Raw genomic sequence first — 19,521 nt, 5'->3', positions numbered from 1 at the left:
ATGAAGTAATGCAGGCCCAACCCAGATTTCGGGAGGGCCTGCGTCATTGATCGTCGTCGACTAGTGAAGTGCTGCCCGTGCTGGACGACGACGTGACGCTGACGCTGGACCTCGCCATCGAGACGAGCTTGTAGATGCCAAACGAGATACCCGCCAGGACGATAAACAGAATGATGATGATGATGGCGATGACGTCGTTTTGCTTAACCATCTTGCCGACTGGTTGTCTTGGGCAGACAAGAGCCGGTAGACAAGTGGTGGGGAAGAAATGTGGCTTGGTGTATGAGTGTGAGGTCGAGGAATGTTGTTCTCGATGTCGTTGACGTTTTCTGTTTTTGGAAAGAGTAGATTTGTAGACCGTTTTCGAGTGTGTGTGCGTTTTGCGTCTGGCTGCAAGCGGTGTGGAATGTGGGCGATTATAAAGAATGCCAACGGATTATATATGCAATTATCTGAATGAGTAAGTATGAGGTATGTAGACTGGCTTGGTGTTTATTTGTTCACGGCAATTCAATGAATTGATTGTTGGGTTTTGTTTGGCCGACTTCATAAAGATATGGCGGCTGCGACAAAGTTGTCAAGAGACGGTGAATAGCTGAATAAAGGCGGGACAATGCTGGCATGTTGGGCAGCGGGCAGAAACCGCAGGAGCGCGACCATAAAAGCGACTTGGATGCAAGCTCTATTCTTCCCCCGCCACCCAAGTAAATAAAATCCGGAAGGCTGGCCAGCCAACCACCCCGAACAAGGGTGTGAACTGGAATCAGGTACGCGTAATGATTGGCCAATATGACAAAAGTGGGCCACTTTAACCAGCCTCTTTTGTTCAAGGGGTTGTTTGAAAGTCAGCGCGACTCCGCCTGGGTTATTCATGATTCCAAGCTTGCAGTCCGGGCGTGACGTGACGTACCATGAAAGTCCGGGCCCCGTACGATTCCAGGTGAAGAGTTCGTCGCCGCCACTAAAATTCTTGTCCAACTAGGTATGTTATACAATACCAATCATTAGTTTGGCTTATTTTCAAATGGGTTCGGATAAAAGCGTCATATACCGATAAGTCAGAAGTAAAGTAGATACGCGAACCATCATCTGCTACCTTACCCATTAACATCAATAGTAGGGTTGTCTGGAAGGGAGAAACAAGAAGAAAGTAACAAGAGTCCCCTCCCCATAACTCAATTCACTGGCAAATAGAAGTCATGTTCGATTGATAGCGGTAAATTCCCTTAACGCCCTGCCCCAAACTTAGAAAGGTTACCGTAAAGAAATGGTTCCGATATAACTGTGGAAAAATTGACATTTTTACCTAATGCAAAAGAATTGCAAGTTCTAAGAACTTGTAAAGTTGATCTTGGATTCATAAAACTTGAGCATCTATGAATGCGAAAAGCGTCAGCAGTTTGAAGGACCAAAAGAAAAAAAAAAAAAAAAAAAAAAATCCACACGTCCATGAGAACCTGTCTGGCCGTCATTAAAACTCACCTTCTGCGGTGCCCGAGTATAAGCCTGTTGGGCCTTGTGCTGAGACTTTTCGCCATTCTTCCAACCAAGCCACACTATCAGCTCGCCCTTATCATTCCGCGTCATGTCCACCGTATCGATCTGGTCCTCCCAACTGCCGCTCGGCGGCTTCCATGCCACAGCCTTCCGGCTCTCTGGCGGCTCCGAGTCCAAGGGATGATCGCCGTTCTTGCGTGTCTTCTTGGTCGAGCCCGGAGTGGCACCGGTCGATGGTCGGCCACGCTTCTTGGTCTTTGTGGCCTTGCTAAAGCTTTCGTAGAGTTCTGCAACAGTGCCGTGCTTTTGCAGGTATTCATCGAGTATCTCATCGGCCGAGCCCTGCAGGTTCTCCAACGGCTCCCATGTCCTGTCGGCTTTCTTCTCGAAACCTTCCCACTTCACTTCGAACCGCAATTTACCCTGAGTGCATGGAAGGTTTTGATCAGCGCCTGAGATCAAACGTCGGCCCGACCCAGGGGTGGATATTCCTCACGTCGTTTTCGTCGATCCTGTGCGACAAGATCTTCTCCACCACATATTCCTCTTCGTCCCCTTCCTCCTCCGCTTCCTCATCCTCTTCTGCCCCGGCGCCGTTGGTGACCCCCTTAAATTCATCCTCGTCTTCTTCGTCGTCGAACTGCGCGGCCTTCTTGTCGCGCCTGGGCACGACATCAAGCTCGTTGCTGCCGTCGGACATGTCGTCGTCACTTATTGCTGTGTGTGCGAAGAATGACAAATATTAGCCTGGCGGGGTTTTACATTAAAAAGACAAAACAAAAAAGGAACAGTGTTGTTGCCGAAAGTCTGTATTGCTGCTCGGAAGCGTATAATTGGAATGCGCATAAACGAGGTGCGGCGGGGCGCGACGGGGAACTGAGATCGTGAGGTAGGTACGTGTAAAAGTAGCAACGGGCGACTGAGAGCGCGCAGAAGAAACTACTCACCGGGCGGCATTTTGGTGAGCGTTTGAATTGAGGTGATTCTTTGGGTTCAGCTTGACCTGTGCGAGGCCTGATGAGCTTTGCGATTGGCGCCAATGGATATCTCGAATAGCTTTAGTCGCAGGAATGGGATCGCGACGGCGACGCGCTGGAAAAGTGGGTTGGTAGGTAAGTGATTATGTAAGGTAGAGAAAGCTGGAGACCTGCAAAGTCAAGTCGTGCCATCCGAGCTCGCTTTTCCAGGGAGGTAAGCTTGAGCCACATCAGAGAGGCGCCACAAGCCACTGGAAGTTGTGGTCTGTGGTTTTTGTCAAGGAAGGTGGGATGGGGTCCACTCTCAAAGTCACGCCCACGCGGTACAAAGTTTCGAATTACGTAGCAGCAACTCTGTACAGCGACGATGGCAATTTTGCACAGCTCAAGGTTCAATCACTCACTGTTCATAGTACCTATTGGCTGATTTGATTTGATTTGATTTGGTTTAATTTGATTTGACTGTTAACCTGGTTCATTTGGCTCTTTATCCGGAAGTAACAATCAGTGAAGTGGTTTACATTACATTACCATGCTTTCAATTCGAGCCGGCTATGTTCACAGTGAGCGTTGGCAAACATGAAGAAAAACCCACCACCACCACCTTTGGAATTTTCCAGTGGCACGCAGGTTACTTCAAGTATGATTGACTGACTGACTGACTGACTGACTACTTACCCGGGCTATCTTCCGGCATCTTTCTTGGCAGAGACATAGATACGGACGGCACAATTTCGGTCGACGGTTTGCGGGCCCCAACGTAACTCGGGCGAACAAGCGAGTCCGTTCCCACATGTTCGGAAGTCTAGACCATGTTTATGTGTGTCGCAGTATGCAAACTGCAAAGAAAACAAAGAAAAGCACAAAGTCAATATTTATGCACCCAAAGGAGGTGCTGACTGAAAATCCCATGCCTTGGATCTGGTATGAACGCCAACACTCTGGAGAAGTCTGTGCAAACCATGGCTCCCTTCTCTCTGACCATTCTTGTACGGTACGGTACTATTCTAAACTGAGTTCATTATGACTATGGTGTGCATGTTATACGTGGGGAACAGCATATAATCTTGCCTGTTATACGGTACAAATCGGTTCACAACTCCACGATCCCATGCCGAGCGACCTGCCTCTTTTATACCGTGGAGCCGCCTTACTTCTTTTAAGGGAATCGCCTTTGCTCTCCGACCAGCTCCCCTAGATGATCAAGCACTCTTGAGGCCGTTGTACAGCGGAGCCCCAGGTGCCTAGTGCAACGCCAAGTCCAGAAAGAAGCAAGTCATTGTCACTTGTCACTTATTATGCACAAAATCACGGCGATCGGGATCCGGTTCATCCACCAGGCGTGCCTGGGCACACCGGCGCGTGCTGTGCCCGTTTTACACAAGCCCGGTCCATCTCGCCGGTCATGCATTACTCGAGTTCCGTTTATGTTTTTTTTTTTTTTTTCTCTTCTTCTCCCCCTTGGCCCATCCATTATGGGTCGGCTCTTTGCTTCACTTCGCTCATCAGGAACCAAATGCTAAGATGGATCACTTGTGTGTGTAGGAGACGCGAGACGCAACAGACATCCATCACTCAACAATGAAAGTCTGGGCCCGAATCGCTACCACCCACCTCATCTATCGACCTACCTAGTAGGTCACTAGGCAGTCTCGGCAAATTTCCCGTCAGTCGCAGGTCCAGTCAGTCAAAGTCGAACAAGCATCTTGTATGGATGGATGGATGGATGGATGGATGGATGGATGGACCGTCGATTGAGGGTTTGTTTGTTGCTGTGTGCCGTACTTGTTTTTGTGAACCCAAAAAAAAGTTCCAATCTCGAGACCTTGTTGGCGAACCAGTAGGTGACGCGGACGGCACTAGCCCCCTCGGAAAAATTCGCGCTTGCACCAGCAAACCACAAGGTGTGGATAAGTTCAAACGGTGAAATTTCGCATCACGAGCGAACAGAGGTGCATCCGCTTAATTTTTATTACATCTCACTCGGCGTGGAACTTACTGTAGGAATCTCATCCGAAAGCAGAGGCGTGCCACCAAGTGGCTGTTATCTGCACTCTGGGACCCTGCTTTCCAGTGTTTCCCAAAGAAGATCGGCCTGGCAACCAGTGACTCGCGCAGAATTCATTAGCCACGGCAAGCCGGGAAAGGTCCATTTTGACAGCTCCCCGACCCACCACCTCTACTATGAGAGTAGGTACTTTATCCCCTGTCGTTGGGGAGGGTCGTTGGGCCCGCAACAACGTCCACTCTCGATCAGCAGCCAAGTGGATGACGGAACACACCACCGCACAAGTCCGCCCATTGGCTGAAGGACGCGGCGTCGGCCACCAAAACGACATGGCGCGCGAACCAGAACAGCACCAATGCTGGATAGCTTATTAAAATACGTCGTGGTCATAATTAAACCGCGCTTGTCAGAGGTGACATTCGCAACACCAATCCTAGCTTGCTCAGGGCCCCAAACAGGGATGGACGTCCTTGTAAGTCTGGTAGCCTACGAAGTACAGAATTATTATGACCTTCTGTAGTATCCATCCACCCATTTTCGCCCGATGACACCAGCTTTTTTTTTTTTTCTAGGGCGGCTGCATTCTTTTCCCCCATGCATCAAGAAGCTAGATTGTCGTACAAAGCATGGGAAAGAAGAAAGAAAAGCAGTAGTAGAAACTTAAAAAAAAAAAAAAAAAAAAAAAACAATGTACAACTATTATTATCTATCCATTGGCTGGCTTTCTCTGTTGACAACTGCTGCTATAACCCCAAGCACGCTTGCTTTCATATATCCAGCAACAATAGGCTTCAGCATCCCTATCAACTTCATCTACACCACCTTGCCCTCTAACTTCTTTAGCGCGAGTGTTCCCTTGCTGGCCCCGGTCTTTGCTTCTGACCCCGGCCTGCAGCCTATTTAAGGTACACCTTCCCTGTCGCGCCCCGAAGGACGTGCTCAAGAATACCGGGGAAGGTGAAGGAGAAATAATTGTTGATACGCCTGGTTCTTTTTCTTCCCGGACAGTACATTAAAAGAGAAACCAGTCTTCTTTGTGCTCGACCGACGGGACCCTTTCATAACCCTGATGATAGCTCTTGTCGATCTGCCTTGTTCTTTCCGAGAGAATTAAGGCAAGCAACGCTACATCGGCATCTCACAAAAGCTGTTTTTGGGGAGAATCGCGGATATCTTGATGCCTGCAAGCGCAAAGCGTCTGCAGTACTATTAGTTCTTTTCATCTGGGCGGCGCACAATTTTTCCGAGCTTTGCAACCAGTTTTGTCTCCCGTATGCCGTCGCGTGGGACCTGATCACAGGAGAGTGTGCGGCCATGACCGATACTGCAGAGCAACAGTCGACCTTGAAGGCAGCCAAGGACAAGAATTGTCCTTTCTGCGGCCAGGCCTTTACATCATCTTCGCTCGGCAGACACCTGGACTTGTATGTCAAGGAAAAGAATCCGAAACCACCAGATGGGATACATGATGTTGAGGAGATTCGCAAGATCCGAGGAGGAATCACCCGGAGACATCCGCGCAACTCGCTGGCGCGCCGGGAGACATCGACCCCAGTCGGAACGCCAACCACCACTAGGAAGAGCCCGGGCTCCGATGCAGAATCCTCCACGAGGTCGCCAGTACTTCCAAGGTCGGCCCACGGATCCGTAACCAGCTTGAGTCTATCTGGCCCTCGGTGGGAAGGCACCGCCGCCAGTAACGATGCCGCTCCTGACTCGGCAAAAAGATCGGTGCCAACACGCGCGATGAGCAGGCAGATGGTCAAGGCTCAGTTTGAAATGAAGCAGAAGTTCCAGGACGCTATAGATACGTCTAAAGCTGCCGAGCTAGCGCTAAGGGAGATCATCGGCTCGTGGAGGGCCGCTAAGTAGGTCGACCCATCCATGCTATGGATAGTGGCACTTTGGCCACTTTCCAGCTTTTATGTATGCATGTCTAGCTAGACCTGCCAACTAATACTAACCAACACTGTCTGGCAGGACAAATGTCGACATCAACTCAATGCCTTTCGATTTCGACCCACTATCTCTGGACTTCCCGGCGCTTACGCTTCAATGCTTGAAGCAACCACCGACCTTGTTCTCGTCAACTCAGCATCCCACTGCGACTTCTTGGTCCATATCTCCGCCAGGCCAAAGGCAGTTTGAGGCACTCACTGCCTATTTTCGCGACGAGTTTCTGAAGTACAAAACCAAATGCATCGCCGCCGCGACAACTGCAGAAGAAGATCTTGGCTACCCTGCGCAACTCAAGCTTTCTCAGCCCGACCCCAAAGAAGCTGCCAGGAGAGCGGAGAAGGCGGTGGAGTCCCTGGAGGAGCAGGTCACCGAACATCTTCAGTCTGCGTACAGCGTCTGGACGACTCTGGACCAGCAGCGCCAGTCGGAACTATGGGTGCTCGAGCTGGCCAGGAGTGTTGGGCGCAGGCAAACCGAGCTGGAGAAGTTTAAGGAGGCCCAGCAGACGCTGAAGCAGGAGAACGCAAAGCTCAAGACCCAACTGGAGCAGTTGGGCCGTCTGCAGCACTCGCGGGACTCAAGGATTGTATCGCCAACCACGATTCCCATGAAGGAGGCCATGATTGAGTACTTGGAGGAGCAGCGTGTCAATCACGGCCGCGTGGGTGTTGCTTTGAAAGTAGATGACGGCCGGTCAGACCTGAGCACAGTAGTTGCGAAGTCAATCGAGAAGTGGAAAACTGTCATTGTTAATGCGCGCGCAGCCAACAACAGTCTAAGTTCGCAAAAGGCTCTCGACGCTGGGCCCAGTCCACTGTCCCCGGCCTTGGTCACAGGAGGATCACAAGCTTCCCAATCGCAGTCTGTAACATCAGCCCCAGACACTACACATACTGCGCAAACACAACAGCCAAGACCGCAACAACAACAGCAGCAGCCGCAACAACAACAACCCCCGCCGCCCTCGCCGCTTGGAACACCAACACAACAGCATCACAATCCAGTAGTTCCTACTCTACAGCAAGCACCAAAAGGTCGGAACCTCAGCACCACAGCAACTGCAGACCAGCCCAGAGGTCCCCAGACCACTGTCGTATCACAAACTTCCTCGGTACCCGTCACAACTTCAATGACCTCTACAGACGATGCAGGGAGCGATCTGGACGCCGATGCCGATGCCGAAATGGAGGACGACGATGACGGATACGCAGCAATGAACACGCCGGCCAGCCGACCGCTACAAACCATGCCACCTGCTGCAAATCCGCAACAATCAAGCCATGAGTCGGATGCCACGAAGCTCGAAGTTCCACGTACACGAGGCCCAGCGCAGAGGGGTGCTGCAGGTAGTCCGTACGCTCGGAGCGTTAGCCATGCTGCACCGAGCAACAGCCGGGCGAGGGGCTCCCAGCTGAGCAACCGCTCAGCGACAAACTTCATCCCGGCGGTGCCGAGAAACCAGGAAGCCAACGCCAACGCGATGTCTCCATTCACGACGCAGGCAGAGCTGGGAATTCCCGTTCCAGACATGAGTGGTGATCCTATGTACATGGACTAATCAGACTTGCCGACCTTTTTTTCTTCTTCTTCAGGCAAGACTGACTTCATACTATCATCTTTTTTTACTTTTTTAATAACTGTACTCATTTGTAAATTCTTTCGAACTCCAAAATACCCGATTCCGACATCCGCACGCGCGACTCGGAATTTTGCCTGATAATTCTTTTTTTTTTTCTATCTTCTTCTTTGAGACTAGTTCTGATCATATATATTTTAACTGAAGGGATTGAGGAGGCTTGTATATAGACGGGAGAGCCAGATATAGAGGATTCGCGCCAACGCAGCCAAAATACAAATCTCCTTTGTTGGATTTTGCACTAATTAAGAGGTTTCCCAAAGAGATTCTCGGAATATTGATATTTGATCAATAATTCTCCTAGGCCAAGCGTGTATGATCGGCAGGCGGAGTATTGATATCGCAATCGAACCCTTGCCCAATAACCACGCGAATGCAACATGGATGCTTACCGACCTAACTAGTTAGGTAAGGTAAGGTAGGCGACTTGAGTTGCTCGTCTGGTTGCTGCAGAGCACCCCGAGAGAATCCGCCCAGATGGAACACTCAGCTCATGTCCGGGCGGTTTCTATGGTAAGTTTAAACTGTGAGGTCAAAATAAATCCCATCGACATTGAAATTAGATATTGCATACCTACCCAAGGTGAGGTACCTGAGGTACTAAGGTATAGAAAACCACTATCAATCGCTCCCGCAACCTAGGAAAGGGGTAATTGTGGCTTTGCACAAGTGGCCAGCCACAATACCAATAAGTTCCTGGCGCGCTGAACCACCCCCACCGCATTAAATGTGAATGAGTCGATCTCCGTAGTGGGCAGGTACGTACCTAGGTACCTATGACACAGTTTGGCTTGTTTGTACCCCGCGCCGTCTCAAAGCTTAGGCTACAAAAAAAATAATTTTCGACGACATCCAGAGTCACGGTTGCGTGCGCCTCGATACTTTGTCTATAAAACCTGAGGATTATAAGTTTTTTTTTTGTCTCACAATCGGATTGAATCTCGCAATCTCAGCCACTGATTCTCACAAACATGGCGGACTCTGCAGCCTCAGAGCCTCCCACCGAGCAGGTGGCCAACCTCATCTTGGATGAGGTCACCGGCGAGAAGGTATGCGCCTTGGACGATACCCCATTGTCTGACCAAGTCTTGCACATTAGAGACCGCTGACACAGCTCGCTCTCCTCTCCTCAGGTCTCCAAGACGGAGCTCAAGCGCCGGCAAAAGGCCCGTCAGAAGGCCGACGAGAAGGCCAAGAAGGCCGCAGCTGCTCCTCCCAAGCCCGCCGTCGCGAAGAAGGCAGCCAAGCCTGACGAGCAGGAACTTAACCCCAACCAGTACTTTGAGATTCGAAGCCGTGAGGTCAATGGCATGCTCGAGAACCCCTCGGGTCCCAACCCGTACCCGCACAAGTTCCTGGTCGACTATGATGCTTCCCAGTTTGAACAGGACTTCAAGCACCTCAAGTCTGGCGACGTCGACAAGACCAGGGAGATCAGGATTGCCGGCCGCATCTTCACCAAGCGTAGCTCCGGAAACAAGCTGATCTTTTACGACATCAAGACTGGTTCCGACACGACGACGACCGGTTCCAAGATGCAGATCATGTGCCAGGCTCAGTACGTCAAGGAGGGTGGCCCGACATTTGAGCAGCAGCATGAGCACCTTGGAAGGGGAGATGTCATTGGTATTGTCGGATACCCCGGCAGAACCGCACCCAAGGCCAAAATCGAGAGGGGCGAGGAGGGCGAGCTGTCCCTGTTCGCGACTGAGGTTGTTCAGCTGTCACCCTCGTTGCACCTGCTTCCTGGCGAGCGTGCCGGCTTCACGGACGGCGAGAAGAGGTTCCGCATGCGCTACCTCGACTTCATGTTCAACGACAAGTCTCGCGAGGTTCTGTGGCAGCGTAGCAGAATTGTCAAGTACATTCGCGATTTCTTCCACGAGAGGCGGTTCATCGAGGTGGAGACTCCCATGATGACTTCCATCGCAGGTGGCGCAACAGCGCTTCCCTTCGTCACGCACCACAACGAGTATGACCTCGACATGTTTATGCGTATCGCACCGGAGCTGTATCTCAAGATGCTTGTGGTCGGTGGTTACAACAGGGTCTTTGAGATTGGCAAGAACTTCCGTAATGAGGGCTGCGATTTGACCCACAACCCTGAGTTTACCACTATCGAGGCGTATGCGGCTTACTACGACATGTACGATGTGATGGACTACACCGAGGAGCTGGTATCCGGACTGGTCAAGCACCTGACTGGCGGCTACGAGACCAAGTTTACCACGCAGTCGGGTGAGACGTACGAGGTTAACTGGGCAAGGCCATGGAAGCGCGTTAAGATCATGCCCGAGCTCGAGAGGCTCACGGGCAAGAAGTTCCCTCCTTACAGCGAGCTGCATACCGATGAGACAAACCAATTCCTCCGCGACCTGCTCAAGGAGAAGAACATTGAGTGCACGCCGCCATTGACCAACGCTCGCATGCTCGACAAGCTCATTGGCGAGTACCTGGAGGAGACTTGCATCAACCCGACCTTCCTGATGGAGCACCCGCAATTGATGTCCCCACTGGCCAAGTACCACCGCACAGAGAAGGGTATCTCTGAGCGTTTCGAGGGTTTCGTCTGCAAGAAGGAGATTTGCAACGCGTACACTGAGGTACGTCTTGTCCAGAAATCAAGATAATGCATCACTGAGAATGGTGATGAGAGGCTTGCAAAAACAATTACTAACTGGCTTGTTTTGATTTGCAGTTGAACAATCCGTTTGACCAGAGGTTGCGCTTTGAAGAGGTAAGCTAGCAGTCGCTCACACGTGCAGTCCATACGATATGCTGACAACCCCATAGCAAGCACGTCAAAAGGCTCAAGGTGACGACGAGGCCCAGATGATCGACGAGAACTTCCTGAGGTCACTGGAGTACGGTCTGCCTCCGACTGCCGGATGGGGTCTGGGTATCGACCGGCTGTGTATGTTCTTGACCAACAACGCTACGATCAGGGAGGTTTTGGCGTTCCCATTCATGAGAGACGAGAAGAGTGGCCCACCAGTGGCCTCCGAGGTGGCCAATGTTGAGCCGGTGCCGGTCGAGGGTATTGGTACGTATACTTCACGAAGGCCTTCTTGAGTACTGTGATTGAGACTAACTAAGCCCTAAAATAGCTCACAAGTAAATGGAAAGTAACAAAAAATAGAATAAAAGAGAAAAAAAAAACAAAGAGACTGGACAAAATGTGATTAGACGATCGTAATGTCTGGCTGGCATATAGGGTATATTGACAGGAACCGATACAAAATTTCGGACCGATTGTTCTCGTCCATGAGGGTTGGTTTGCTCACAACTACCTCATCGCCTGATATTGTACGAGGACAATTCTAGTCTAATCAGAAGCCTGCATTGAGTGTTTGTACCACAGTGTGTCGTCGAGCCCTAAGTGACGCCATAAACAGGCCGGATGCGGAACCATCCGATCGCCACCACGCCCAACTGTCAGATCGCCTGCATGTCGCATGCTGCATACTGCATGCATCATATTTAGCTAGTGAGGCAGGTCTAAGAGAGTGGTAACGTCAAGGCAGTTTTGGTACTTTTTCGTCTGATCTGATGCCGTCAGATACCGAAAGCGAACCAAGCTACTTACTGTGCGGTATTTGGTCCGATGAAGAAGGGGAAAAAATCAGTTTTGCTTTACGAGACTTTTTTTTTTTTTCTTGGTAGCGGGATCAAAAGTCAGTATGACATCTGGGTGGCACGCAAGCACGGTACCAACCGTCCAGGTGGTCACAGCCACGGCGTCTTGGACATCCGATCTTGACATCTGATTCCCCTGAAGATCATCACCAGTCACATAGGTAGGTACAGTACAGTAGTTCGGTTATTCTTGTACGGGTGGTACTCATCTCTTTTTTTTCTTCTCTCTTTTCCTACGTAGTACTGTGGTAGTGAACCTGTCTTGGCTGAAATATGTTCCATGCACCGCCCCCTTTGATTTATCACAGGTGACTAGTATGAAGTATAAGAAAATGACCAGCAAAGGGACGAGCAACACAAAATGACATACATGTTTATCGTAGTCTATTAACTGCCGTGTATCTGATATTACTATCAAGCCAGAACTGTTCGGCGTTTTTTATTGCCTTCTTTCGCTTTTGGTTTCTTAGCTCTCTTCTGCAATCGCACAAGATGAATACGTGACGACGATTTCCTCTCTGATTTTCAATCCGGAACTTTTTTGTTCCTTTTTTTTTTTCTCTTCTTATTCGTTACTGTCACCAGAGGCCAAGACTTATACGTCTCGGACCAAGCACACTCCACGACTGGGTCGAGTCAAGCCTTGTGGTGTTTCCTCGTTTCACAGGGGATGAATGAGGCAAGTGGCTCTTGTTACCAAGTTTGGCTTTTTTTTTCTCTTTTTCTTCTTCTCTCTTCTATTTGTACCACAGCTGCATCAGCAGCCACCCTTCAATCTATGCTGGACTTTTTTAATAGAAGCATTGGACTTTGACTACGACGTACAAATGTTGATACCAGCTGATACCCCCAAGGCAGAATCACGCATGGAAGCGCTCAAAAACGGGACGAAAAAAAAAAAAAATAGTCAAAGGTTTAAAAATACCAGTCCGAAGAGCAGGATAAGAAAAAAAAAAAAAAGAAAAAGTCAATGACGGAAAAGGATGAAGAGGGATAACAATAATACAAAATTCCGGCCGAGTTTTAGTCTCACCAGGGTTGTCAAAGATTCTTCTGGCCCGTTTCGGCGTCGGAAGCTTCCGCCTCGATCCAGGGCTGATACTAGGTTCGTTTCATCGCCGGACCAACAAAGGTTCTAATCACAAATCATTGGCAAATGTAAAATTTACAATCAAATGCCACGCCACTGTGAGGGCCGTATTAGGCAAGTCTTAAAATGTTTGGAGGGCAGAAAAAAAAAACCCCCATATGAAGACATCCCAGATTATCTACCTAGTCAACTACCGCTCTGTTTTGGATCCCTGTTGTTTGTCCAGTCACTTTTAGACACATGTATCTCTTGGATGACAGGCATATTTTGATGCTTCTATATAGATATGCTGATGGTCGCTCCAGTGCATAAAAATATTACACAAGAAAGAAGAAAAAAAAAACCAAAACAATTCTAGTCTAAATACCCATATTGACCGGCCCAAATACAGGTTATCACAGATAAATCCCCAAAATAAAAACAAACAAAACATGGCTCGAGTTGTCCACCCAAACTTGATGATCCCACCCCTGGTTTTTTCCCAACTAACCTCATGCTTTTCATCCATACGTGACAAGGCACAAATACAAATGGATTCATTCAACAAACCAACCCAGCAAAAAATAGTTGAAACAAAGATTCCAGGCTCCCAGGTTCGGTGGGTATATATAACGACTGTAAGATTCTGGGGTATCTCGTCTGGAAAAAAAAAACAACAAGTGAAATAAAAGAAAAACTTCCAAGATGCCCCGCGGCAAACTGATATACAGAGTGAAGAAAATTGAAGGGGAAGCCAAGCAGTTTTCTTTTCAAGGTAGAAATGAAGAATTAAAAGAATGTAAGTTCCTCGCTAGCCATTCCCGCGAATCGGCCCTTTGTCCGAAGCGGCTATACTCCTTGCATCAATGTTCCCGTGCTATCGTATCGTGGCTACTACGGGCGACTGGCGAGAGATTGATCTATGAAATCGTAACGAACGTGTCTCGGGCTCGGCGAGATTCTAAAGTGATGTTATATCCGGTGGTGAGCCGTTCTGTCTATCGTACAAGTTTTGCTTGGCCATACAGTTATATGATCAGACAAAAATACAAGCGTTGAGGGCTTCAGGAGCTTCAAGGCCGACTCGATGGTGTTGAGATTGCTCGTCGGTTAGAGTCGGATGTTCGGTGCGCATTTAAGATTGAATTGCTTAAGCAAAGGCGCCGACGATCGACATGCCAGCAGCTGAATATTCGCATATAGGGTCAGAAACGACTTTGTCACCAAATTTCAAAGGCTTGCTGCCATGCTGGAAATTCTTACCTCCAAGTAGAACCCAGCTGAAGGCCTGGATCCTCAAGCTCTTGGTCAGGGTTTTCTGGGCCTCTTCTGACAGGAAGTCCTCTGCAAGCAAATCGACGAGGGCAGCGTAAATGAGCAGACCGGATGAGCTATACAAGGTAAAATGTGTTTCCATGTCAGTCTCAATGCTTCTCTTGCATGGTGATCTTGTCGCCGGGGTCCAGGGTATACTTACATGGCGTTGAAGACACCCACTGTGATCAGACCGATCGCGCTGTCAGGGTCGTACGAATCGCGGACAGCGAGACCAATGGCTTGGCCGATGGGAGCAGTGGTGCCGAAAGCAACAATCAGGAGCCAAGGTCGGATGCTGTTCTTTGGGTATGGGACGGCAGCGATACGGGAACCAAGACCGAGACCCTCGAACATCTGGTGGAACAGGATGGCGATGACCAGAATAATGAAGCCGTCGATGGTCAGGGAGATGGTGATACCGACGAAGACCGAGTGGAACAGGATACCGCCCTCCAGCATAGTGATGTTGAGCGACATCTTGCGGTAGACAGCGGGGTCGACTTGCTGGCCCTCCTCATCAATGAAAGGAGAATCCTTAGCCGCAACCGCGTTGTTGGCACCCTTCTCTCCCATAGGAGCGGGAAGAGTGTTCTGGCCCTGCGTGCGGTCGCTTGCTCGGATCATGTTCATCATCTCCAACCTTTGGCGAACGTACTGCTCGTAAAAGACGACAAACCATGCAGGCATCTCCGAGTCGCCCATATAAGGCGGCTCGTTAGGGTTCTGACGGCGGCCACCGGGGTCGGCGAAAGGGTTGATCTTTGCCTCCTGCTCATACATCTGCTGTGCCATCCTCTTCTCGAATTCAATGTCGTCTGCCTCGAAGCCAGATGCGTTGTATCGGGGAGGTCGCGGGGGAGGTGCTGCGGCGACCATGGGGCCATGGGCGTGAGCGTGGGCGTGAGGGTCGTGTTCCTCGAAACCCATCACACCACCGTGCGAATGGCCTCCCAATTTCGAGTTGATCCACATCTCAACAACAAACAGGGCAAACATGGATCCCATCATGATAACACCAGGCATCGGCGGGTAGTTCTCCGTGAACAAGTCGGGAAGGCATGGGTTGTTCAAGCTCTGGAAAGCAGTGGGGAGGAGCTAAAAGTTGCCGTTAGTTGCGTGTAACTTTTGAGAGTAGACCAACTTGCTGACGGGCCAAGAGACGTACATGGACGAATGCTGTTGCGATGAGAACGCCAGTTCCAAAGTGTTTGCAGGCGAAGAAGACCTTGGCTGGGATCTTCATCCACTTGACCTTCTTGGCGACGACGGGAAAACCACATCCTTAATCACAAATTTCTTGTCAGCTTGGCGAACTAGAGACGAATGCAAAGTGGTTCGTCCTTTGTATTCTCGCGAAGCCCAGTGCCTGCACAACCGCATGCTACTTACCAAAGATTGAAGCGGCCATAACCAAGACTTTTTTTGTTATAGTTAGTAAGACTAAGATATAGGGAAACAGAAGAGTTTAACAGAAGACGGTAACTCACAAAGGGCAGCTACGTGCAGTGGCAAGTCATACTCGCCCTTCTCCTTGTTTCCGCCGCATTGCGGCTTGGGCTCCTTCATGCCGTCCATTTTCGATCCAAAAAGCACAGCCGCTCAAGAGCGGAAGGCAACGAGGAAAAGAATAAAAGGAACAGAAAGGAATGAGACTGTCCGGCAGTCTCGAATGTCGAAAGGAAAAAGAGACGCCACGGACGTCGGAAGAAACGAAGGTTGAAAAAAGGAGAAAGGGGTAAAAGGATAGGAAGAAGAGAAATATACAAAAAAAAGGAAGAAGTGAAGAACAAATAAAGATAAATAGGAATCAAGAAAGTGAAAAAAAGGAAACACAAAAACAAGTGCAATAAATCATGGGTGCCCAAGCATTGATCATCCCAGTGATAAAGGTTTATTATTGTAGTGCCAAGGCTGCCGGGGAGGTTCTTCACTTTCAATAGGGCCCTGTCGTTATGAGACTAGGTAGATATCATCACCAGCCAGGAGGGTAAGATTATCCGCGATCGGAAATACAGGTCTGGGAAACGCAGCCAGACGCCTTCGAGCCGGCCGGAAGCACCAAGGGGATATGGAACTGAGGTTCAATGGATCGCTGTTGCGGCGATCAAGAAGAAAGCCCAGCGAAGACGAGTCGAGGCCTGCTGCAACTGCTTGGAGAAGGATACAGGGAACGATGGGTCAAGGGTGCGGCCCGGAGAATAAACTGCAGCAATAGTAAAATGTGGGGAGAAAGAGGTGAGATAAATTCAATAAAATAAAAGGGGAATAAAAAAAAAGATCCAAACAAAAAAGGAAATAATAACAACAATCAAACCACAGGCGCCTGATGAAAGGGCAAACTGGAGACAGGCAGAGAATGGTGTCACAAAGACGAGAAGAGACAAGCTGGCAGGTGGACAGGCGGGACGGTGGAGAATTAGGTAGCTACCTTACCTACCTTAGGTACCTAGCTGAGGTGAACACATTGTTTGACGGATCCACGGGATACATCCACAGTCCATCAATGCCTCACAATTGTGAGACTGCGCTGCAAGAACGAACCGGCCGATCTCTGATAATCCCAGTTTGCAGATGTCTTGGCGGGGAAGTCCAGCATCAAGGACCAGGACCCTGGCGGCTTAAAGGGGACATGGGAAACAGAAAGTTTTTTTTTTGGCTGAAAATCGACCAGAATTAGACTAGTCTCGTGTGTACGACAGGTACAGTAAATATTGCATGCCCCATGAGGTAATCGGCAAAACCCCAAGTGGCGCAAGCAAGCTTTCGGGCTGTGGTGAGTGAGTGAGCTGCATGACTACTTACGTTTCTGTATGTAGATGGCTTGGTTCTTGTTATCCAATGTCTTCTCTTTTTTTTTTTCAAATAAAAAAAGTGAAGGGATTGAAGGCAAGGCAAGTCTAGTCGACCCAACCCTGGAACCTTGGCGCTTCACCGGTACCATTACAGTTGTCGATTGAGGGACAGTAAGGAGGTATGAAGTACAAGCCACCTCGGACTCAGGTGGCCGTGCGCCAGTTTTGTTTCGTCGTCTCGCCTCTTGCTTTCTGCTTCTATCTGCTTTGCTGCAACTAAAACTCACCTTGGTTACTCCTTAATTGGGTGCTTTACCTATCTTGAGCTTGCCTCGGCGATTTTTCTCTTCTTTCACTGGGAGTCCCCGGTCGGGAACGGAACCGGCAAGGAGAAATAAAGAAAACACAAAGGAATACCCTGTTCCGGGTATCAGCCCGGTTATGGCGTCTCCAGTTAGAAACAATGACAGGTCTTAATCGAATCAAGATGCGTGGTACTCCGTAGTTGATGTAAAATCGAATCGTAGGCCCCGTTAAAACGCCACCAGGGTGTACGGATATACTGTACAGTTAGCGGGTAAGAACACAAATGCAAATGCCGACAAGGTCATGAGTGCGCCTTGTCTGACGATTGCCCATTCATCGAGCCCATGTTTGAAATTCTGCGGGGCTGATCCACTTGATGAAACAGGCCGTTCCCTCGTAGGCCAGGCGAGGCGCCGGCACTAGCTAATCCATACCGTACTAAGGAAAGTAAGCTTCTTTTTTTCTTTTCTTTCCGCAACTACCTGACGTACCAGGTATAAGTCAACCTCCTGATGTGCATGCACTATGGATACCCAGGCACACTTTATTTGAATACGCCAACCTGGAAAACTACGGTGAGCCTAGGTAGGTATCCGTATGTACTGCTGCTATACTGGCAAAGCAGCCCACCTGCCATAAAAAGACCCTCAGCGGCTGTAACATCCTGCCAAGGATTCTCCAAAAACAGCGGAGGGTCAACTCAATTTTGACTGCCGGTAGCCGGTTCAAAACATTTATCTGTGTGATGGAATATCAAGTCTCATTTCTCCCGACTTGATTTGCATCTTGCTTCCTGATTTGCAATTGCTACTTGATAATAACTACCTACCTAGGTAAGCGTTGTAATTACCGCATAGCCTGGTAGCAAGCTATAGCATTGGCACAATTATGACAAATTTCTTTAATGTCCCTCACACATTTGGTAGCACAGCAAGGTTGTCGAGTTAAGCGTTTGTTTCCATGGGAGCTCGGACAGACAAGCTCTCTTGTCATTGCTCATAGTGTGCCACACAGACTAGCGTCGAACGGCGGGCCTGTGTCCGAGACAAGCTCAATGAATCTGGAGTGCAGCACATTCCAAGATGCGGGGAGTGGGCACCGTGATACAAAAGAGATTATGAGTGGGCTTCGATAAATTGATGATGAGGAGAAAGGAGCCTTCCTTGGGAGCTTGCTGCGAGGCACAGAATTGAGGAACTGAATCCTCCACAAAAACAGCTTGCCCTATCGTCGTTTCTTGACCGAATTGGGAAGGGATATTCGAGCGTTCGTTATGGCCATTGCTAGGCCATCAAACATACAAACCTCACTTGGCGTTGTCGCAACCAAAACTTGCGCCTGTCTGTCCTGCTGCTTCCCGTACGGGTATCGCCAATTCCGAAACCGCTCAGGCCTGTGTTGCCCAATAGGAATATTAAGCAGTATGTAAGCTCATGGGATAGCTGCCCCACTACAAAACATCCATGGCAGGGATGGCTTGTTCTCAGGCAAGTGCTACCGACAGCTTGTTCTTCACCTTAACTACCCCATACAGTAGTACTCTATACTCTAGTACACCTCTGACAAGGTCTGTCTCTTAACTCCCTGTCGCAGCCAAGGCTGAGCGGCTGGATAAATACTCCTGTCCCACCATCCATCTCGAAACCGTGATAAACAATTCCAGAAGTGCTGATTAACTTACCTGAAGCGAACTTCTAGAAAAAGATCCAGTCCAACCCCCACTATCTGGCGATTATCACGGATCAAGTTTGCAACATGCCGAAAAAAGCTTCTCGACCCCAAGATTTGAGACTTCTAGTCGGGTTGTGGGCATTGCTTGGTATTGGTGATATTTGAGAATTTTAAATCCAGACTGCCTTGGCAGTACAACCAGCCCATGGGGTGACATGAATAAATGCACTGGACCGCACCCCTCTAACCAGACCATGGTAACACCAATACATATTGTTTTCACCACCAATATGTGCTCTGGCCTCTTTTTTTTTCTTTTTTTTTTTCTTTTTATCTCTCTCTAGATGACAATTTCGGTTATGGTTGGGATGCACTTTTCTCTCAAAAGTCCTATGCGGTACTCTTCCAGTCAAACAGCCGCTGATCCCAGTTTCAATCGTCACCACGCTCAATCTCAAAGGAGCGGTCACGCAAGAGGAAAATGAGTGGTTTTCATGTTTTGATGTCTACGGAGTAGAGAACGAATGCAATGAACCAGGGCTGCACGTGCATGTTACCCCCACATTGCCAGCTCATAAACTGTGCTGCAATTTACTGGGAAGGTCCTTCTTCTCACAACACCAGGTGACTTGAAAATGGGGAATAATACCTCA

General features: G+C 49.3%; 6 protein-coding genes across 6 annotated transcripts; 2 read left to right on the top strand and 4 right to left on the bottom strand.

The window, feature by feature from the left end:
* Positions 1-43: 43 nt before the first annotated feature.
* On the bottom strand, positions 44-623 carry PgNI_01351 (uncharacterized protein; the record flags this gene model as incomplete). Its single annotated transcript, XM_031121424.1, has 2 exons — positions 44-329; positions 613-623. The coding sequence occupies 2 exons, from the start codon at positions 621-623 to the stop codon at positions 44-46; spliced, it is 297 nt and encodes a 98-aa protein (XP_030987367.1).
* Positions 624-1,040: 417 nt separating this feature from the next.
* PgNI_01350 (uncharacterized protein) lies at positions 1,041-2,640 on the bottom strand. The gene is made up of 4 exons (XM_031121423.1): positions 2,445-2,640; positions 1,994-2,214; positions 1,483-1,920; positions 1,041-1,374 (listed from the first exon to the last, which is right to left on the bottom strand). The coding sequence occupies exons 1-4, from the start codon at positions 2,452-2,454 to the stop codon at positions 1,330-1,332; spliced, it is 714 nt and encodes a 237-aa protein (XP_030987316.1). The 5' UTR covers positions 2,455-2,640; the 3' UTR covers positions 1,041-1,329.
* A 1,843-nt stretch (positions 2,641-4,483) lies between these two features.
* Positions 4,484-4,627, bottom strand: PgNI_01349 (uncharacterized protein; the record flags this gene model as incomplete). Its single annotated transcript, XM_031121422.1, has 1 exon — positions 4,484-4,627. The coding sequence occupies one exon, from the start codon at positions 4,625-4,627 to the stop codon at positions 4,484-4,486; it is 144 nt and encodes a 47-aa protein (XP_030987655.1).
* A 1,169-nt stretch (positions 4,628-5,796) lies between these two features.
* On the top strand, positions 5,797-7,999 carry PgNI_01348 (uncharacterized protein; the record flags this gene model as incomplete). Its single annotated transcript, XM_031121421.1, has 2 exons — positions 5,797-6,350; positions 6,463-7,999. The coding sequence occupies 2 exons, from the start codon at positions 5,797-5,799 to the stop codon at positions 7,997-7,999; spliced, it is 2,091 nt and encodes a 696-aa protein (XP_030987656.1).
* Positions 8,000-8,942: 943 nt separating this feature from the next.
* PgNI_01347 (uncharacterized protein) lies at positions 8,943-11,523 on the top strand. The gene is made up of 5 exons (XM_031121420.1): positions 8,943-9,126; positions 9,211-10,680; positions 10,776-10,814; positions 10,871-11,120; positions 11,185-11,523. Exons 1-5 carry the CDS (start codon positions 9,049-9,051, stop codon positions 11,193-11,195), a joined length of 1,848 nt encoding a protein of 615 aa, XP_030987661.1. The 5' UTR covers positions 8,943-9,048; the 3' UTR covers positions 11,196-11,523.
* A 1,553-nt stretch (positions 11,524-13,076) lies between these two features.
* On the bottom strand, positions 13,077-16,474 carry PgNI_01346 (uncharacterized protein). Its single transcript, XM_031121419.1, has 6 exons — positions 15,587-16,474; positions 15,489-15,515; positions 15,265-15,380; positions 14,260-15,194; positions 14,046-14,173; positions 13,077-13,967 (listed from the first exon to the last, which is right to left on the bottom strand). The coding sequence occupies exons 1-6, from the start codon at positions 15,672-15,674 to the stop codon at positions 13,933-13,935; spliced, it is 1,329 nt and encodes a 442-aa protein (XP_030987640.1). The 5' UTR covers positions 15,675-16,474; the 3' UTR covers positions 13,077-13,932.
* Positions 16,475-19,521: the final 3,047 nt, after the last annotated feature.

Source organism: Pyricularia grisea (assembly GCF_004355905.1).
Source record: "Pyricularia grisea strain NI907 chromosome Unknown Pyricularia_grisea_NI907_Scaffold_1, whole genome shotgun sequence".
Classification (NCBI taxonomy): Eukaryota; Fungi; Ascomycota; class Sordariomycetes; order Magnaporthales; family Pyriculariaceae; genus Pyricularia; species Pyricularia grisea.
The sequence above is the reverse complement of the archived record's forward strand: the minus strand, read 5'-3'. Positions and strand labels throughout refer to the sequence as shown.

Coding starts and splice junctions, on each gene's coding strand:
- PgNI_01350 (XM_031121423.1), bottom strand. Junction 1,921..1,993: donor ACAGGATCGACGAAAACGAC/GTGAGGAATATC, acceptor CCATGCACTCAG/GGTAAATTGCGGTTCGAAGT. Junction 1,375..1,482: donor ATACTCGGGCACCGCAGAAG/GTGAGTTTTAAT, acceptor TCGCATTCATAG/ATGCTCAAGTTTTATGAATC.
- PgNI_01347 (XM_031121420.1), top strand. CDS start 9,049: ATGGCGGACTCTGCAGCCTCAGAGCCTCCCACCGAGCAGGTGGCCAAC. Junction 10,681..10,775: donor TTTGCAACGCGTACACTGAG/GTACGTCTTGTC, acceptor TTTGATTTGCAG/TTGAACAATCCGTTTGACCA. Junction 10,815..10,870: donor AGAGGTTGCGCTTTGAAGAG/GTAAGCTAGCAG, acceptor ACAACCCCATAG/CAAGCACGTCAAAAGGCTCA.
- PgNI_01346 (XM_031121419.1), bottom strand. CDS start 15,674: ATGGACGGCATGAAGGAGCCCAAGCCGCAATGCGGCGGAAACAAGGAG. Junction 15,516..15,586: donor ACTGCACGTAGCTGCCCTTT/GTGAGTTACCGT, acceptor TAACAAAAAAAG/TCTTGGTTATGGCCGCTTCA. Junction 13,968..14,045: donor CAGCTGGGTTCTACTTGGAG/GTAAGAATTTCC, acceptor GCGAATATTCAG/CTGCTGGCATGTCGATCGTC.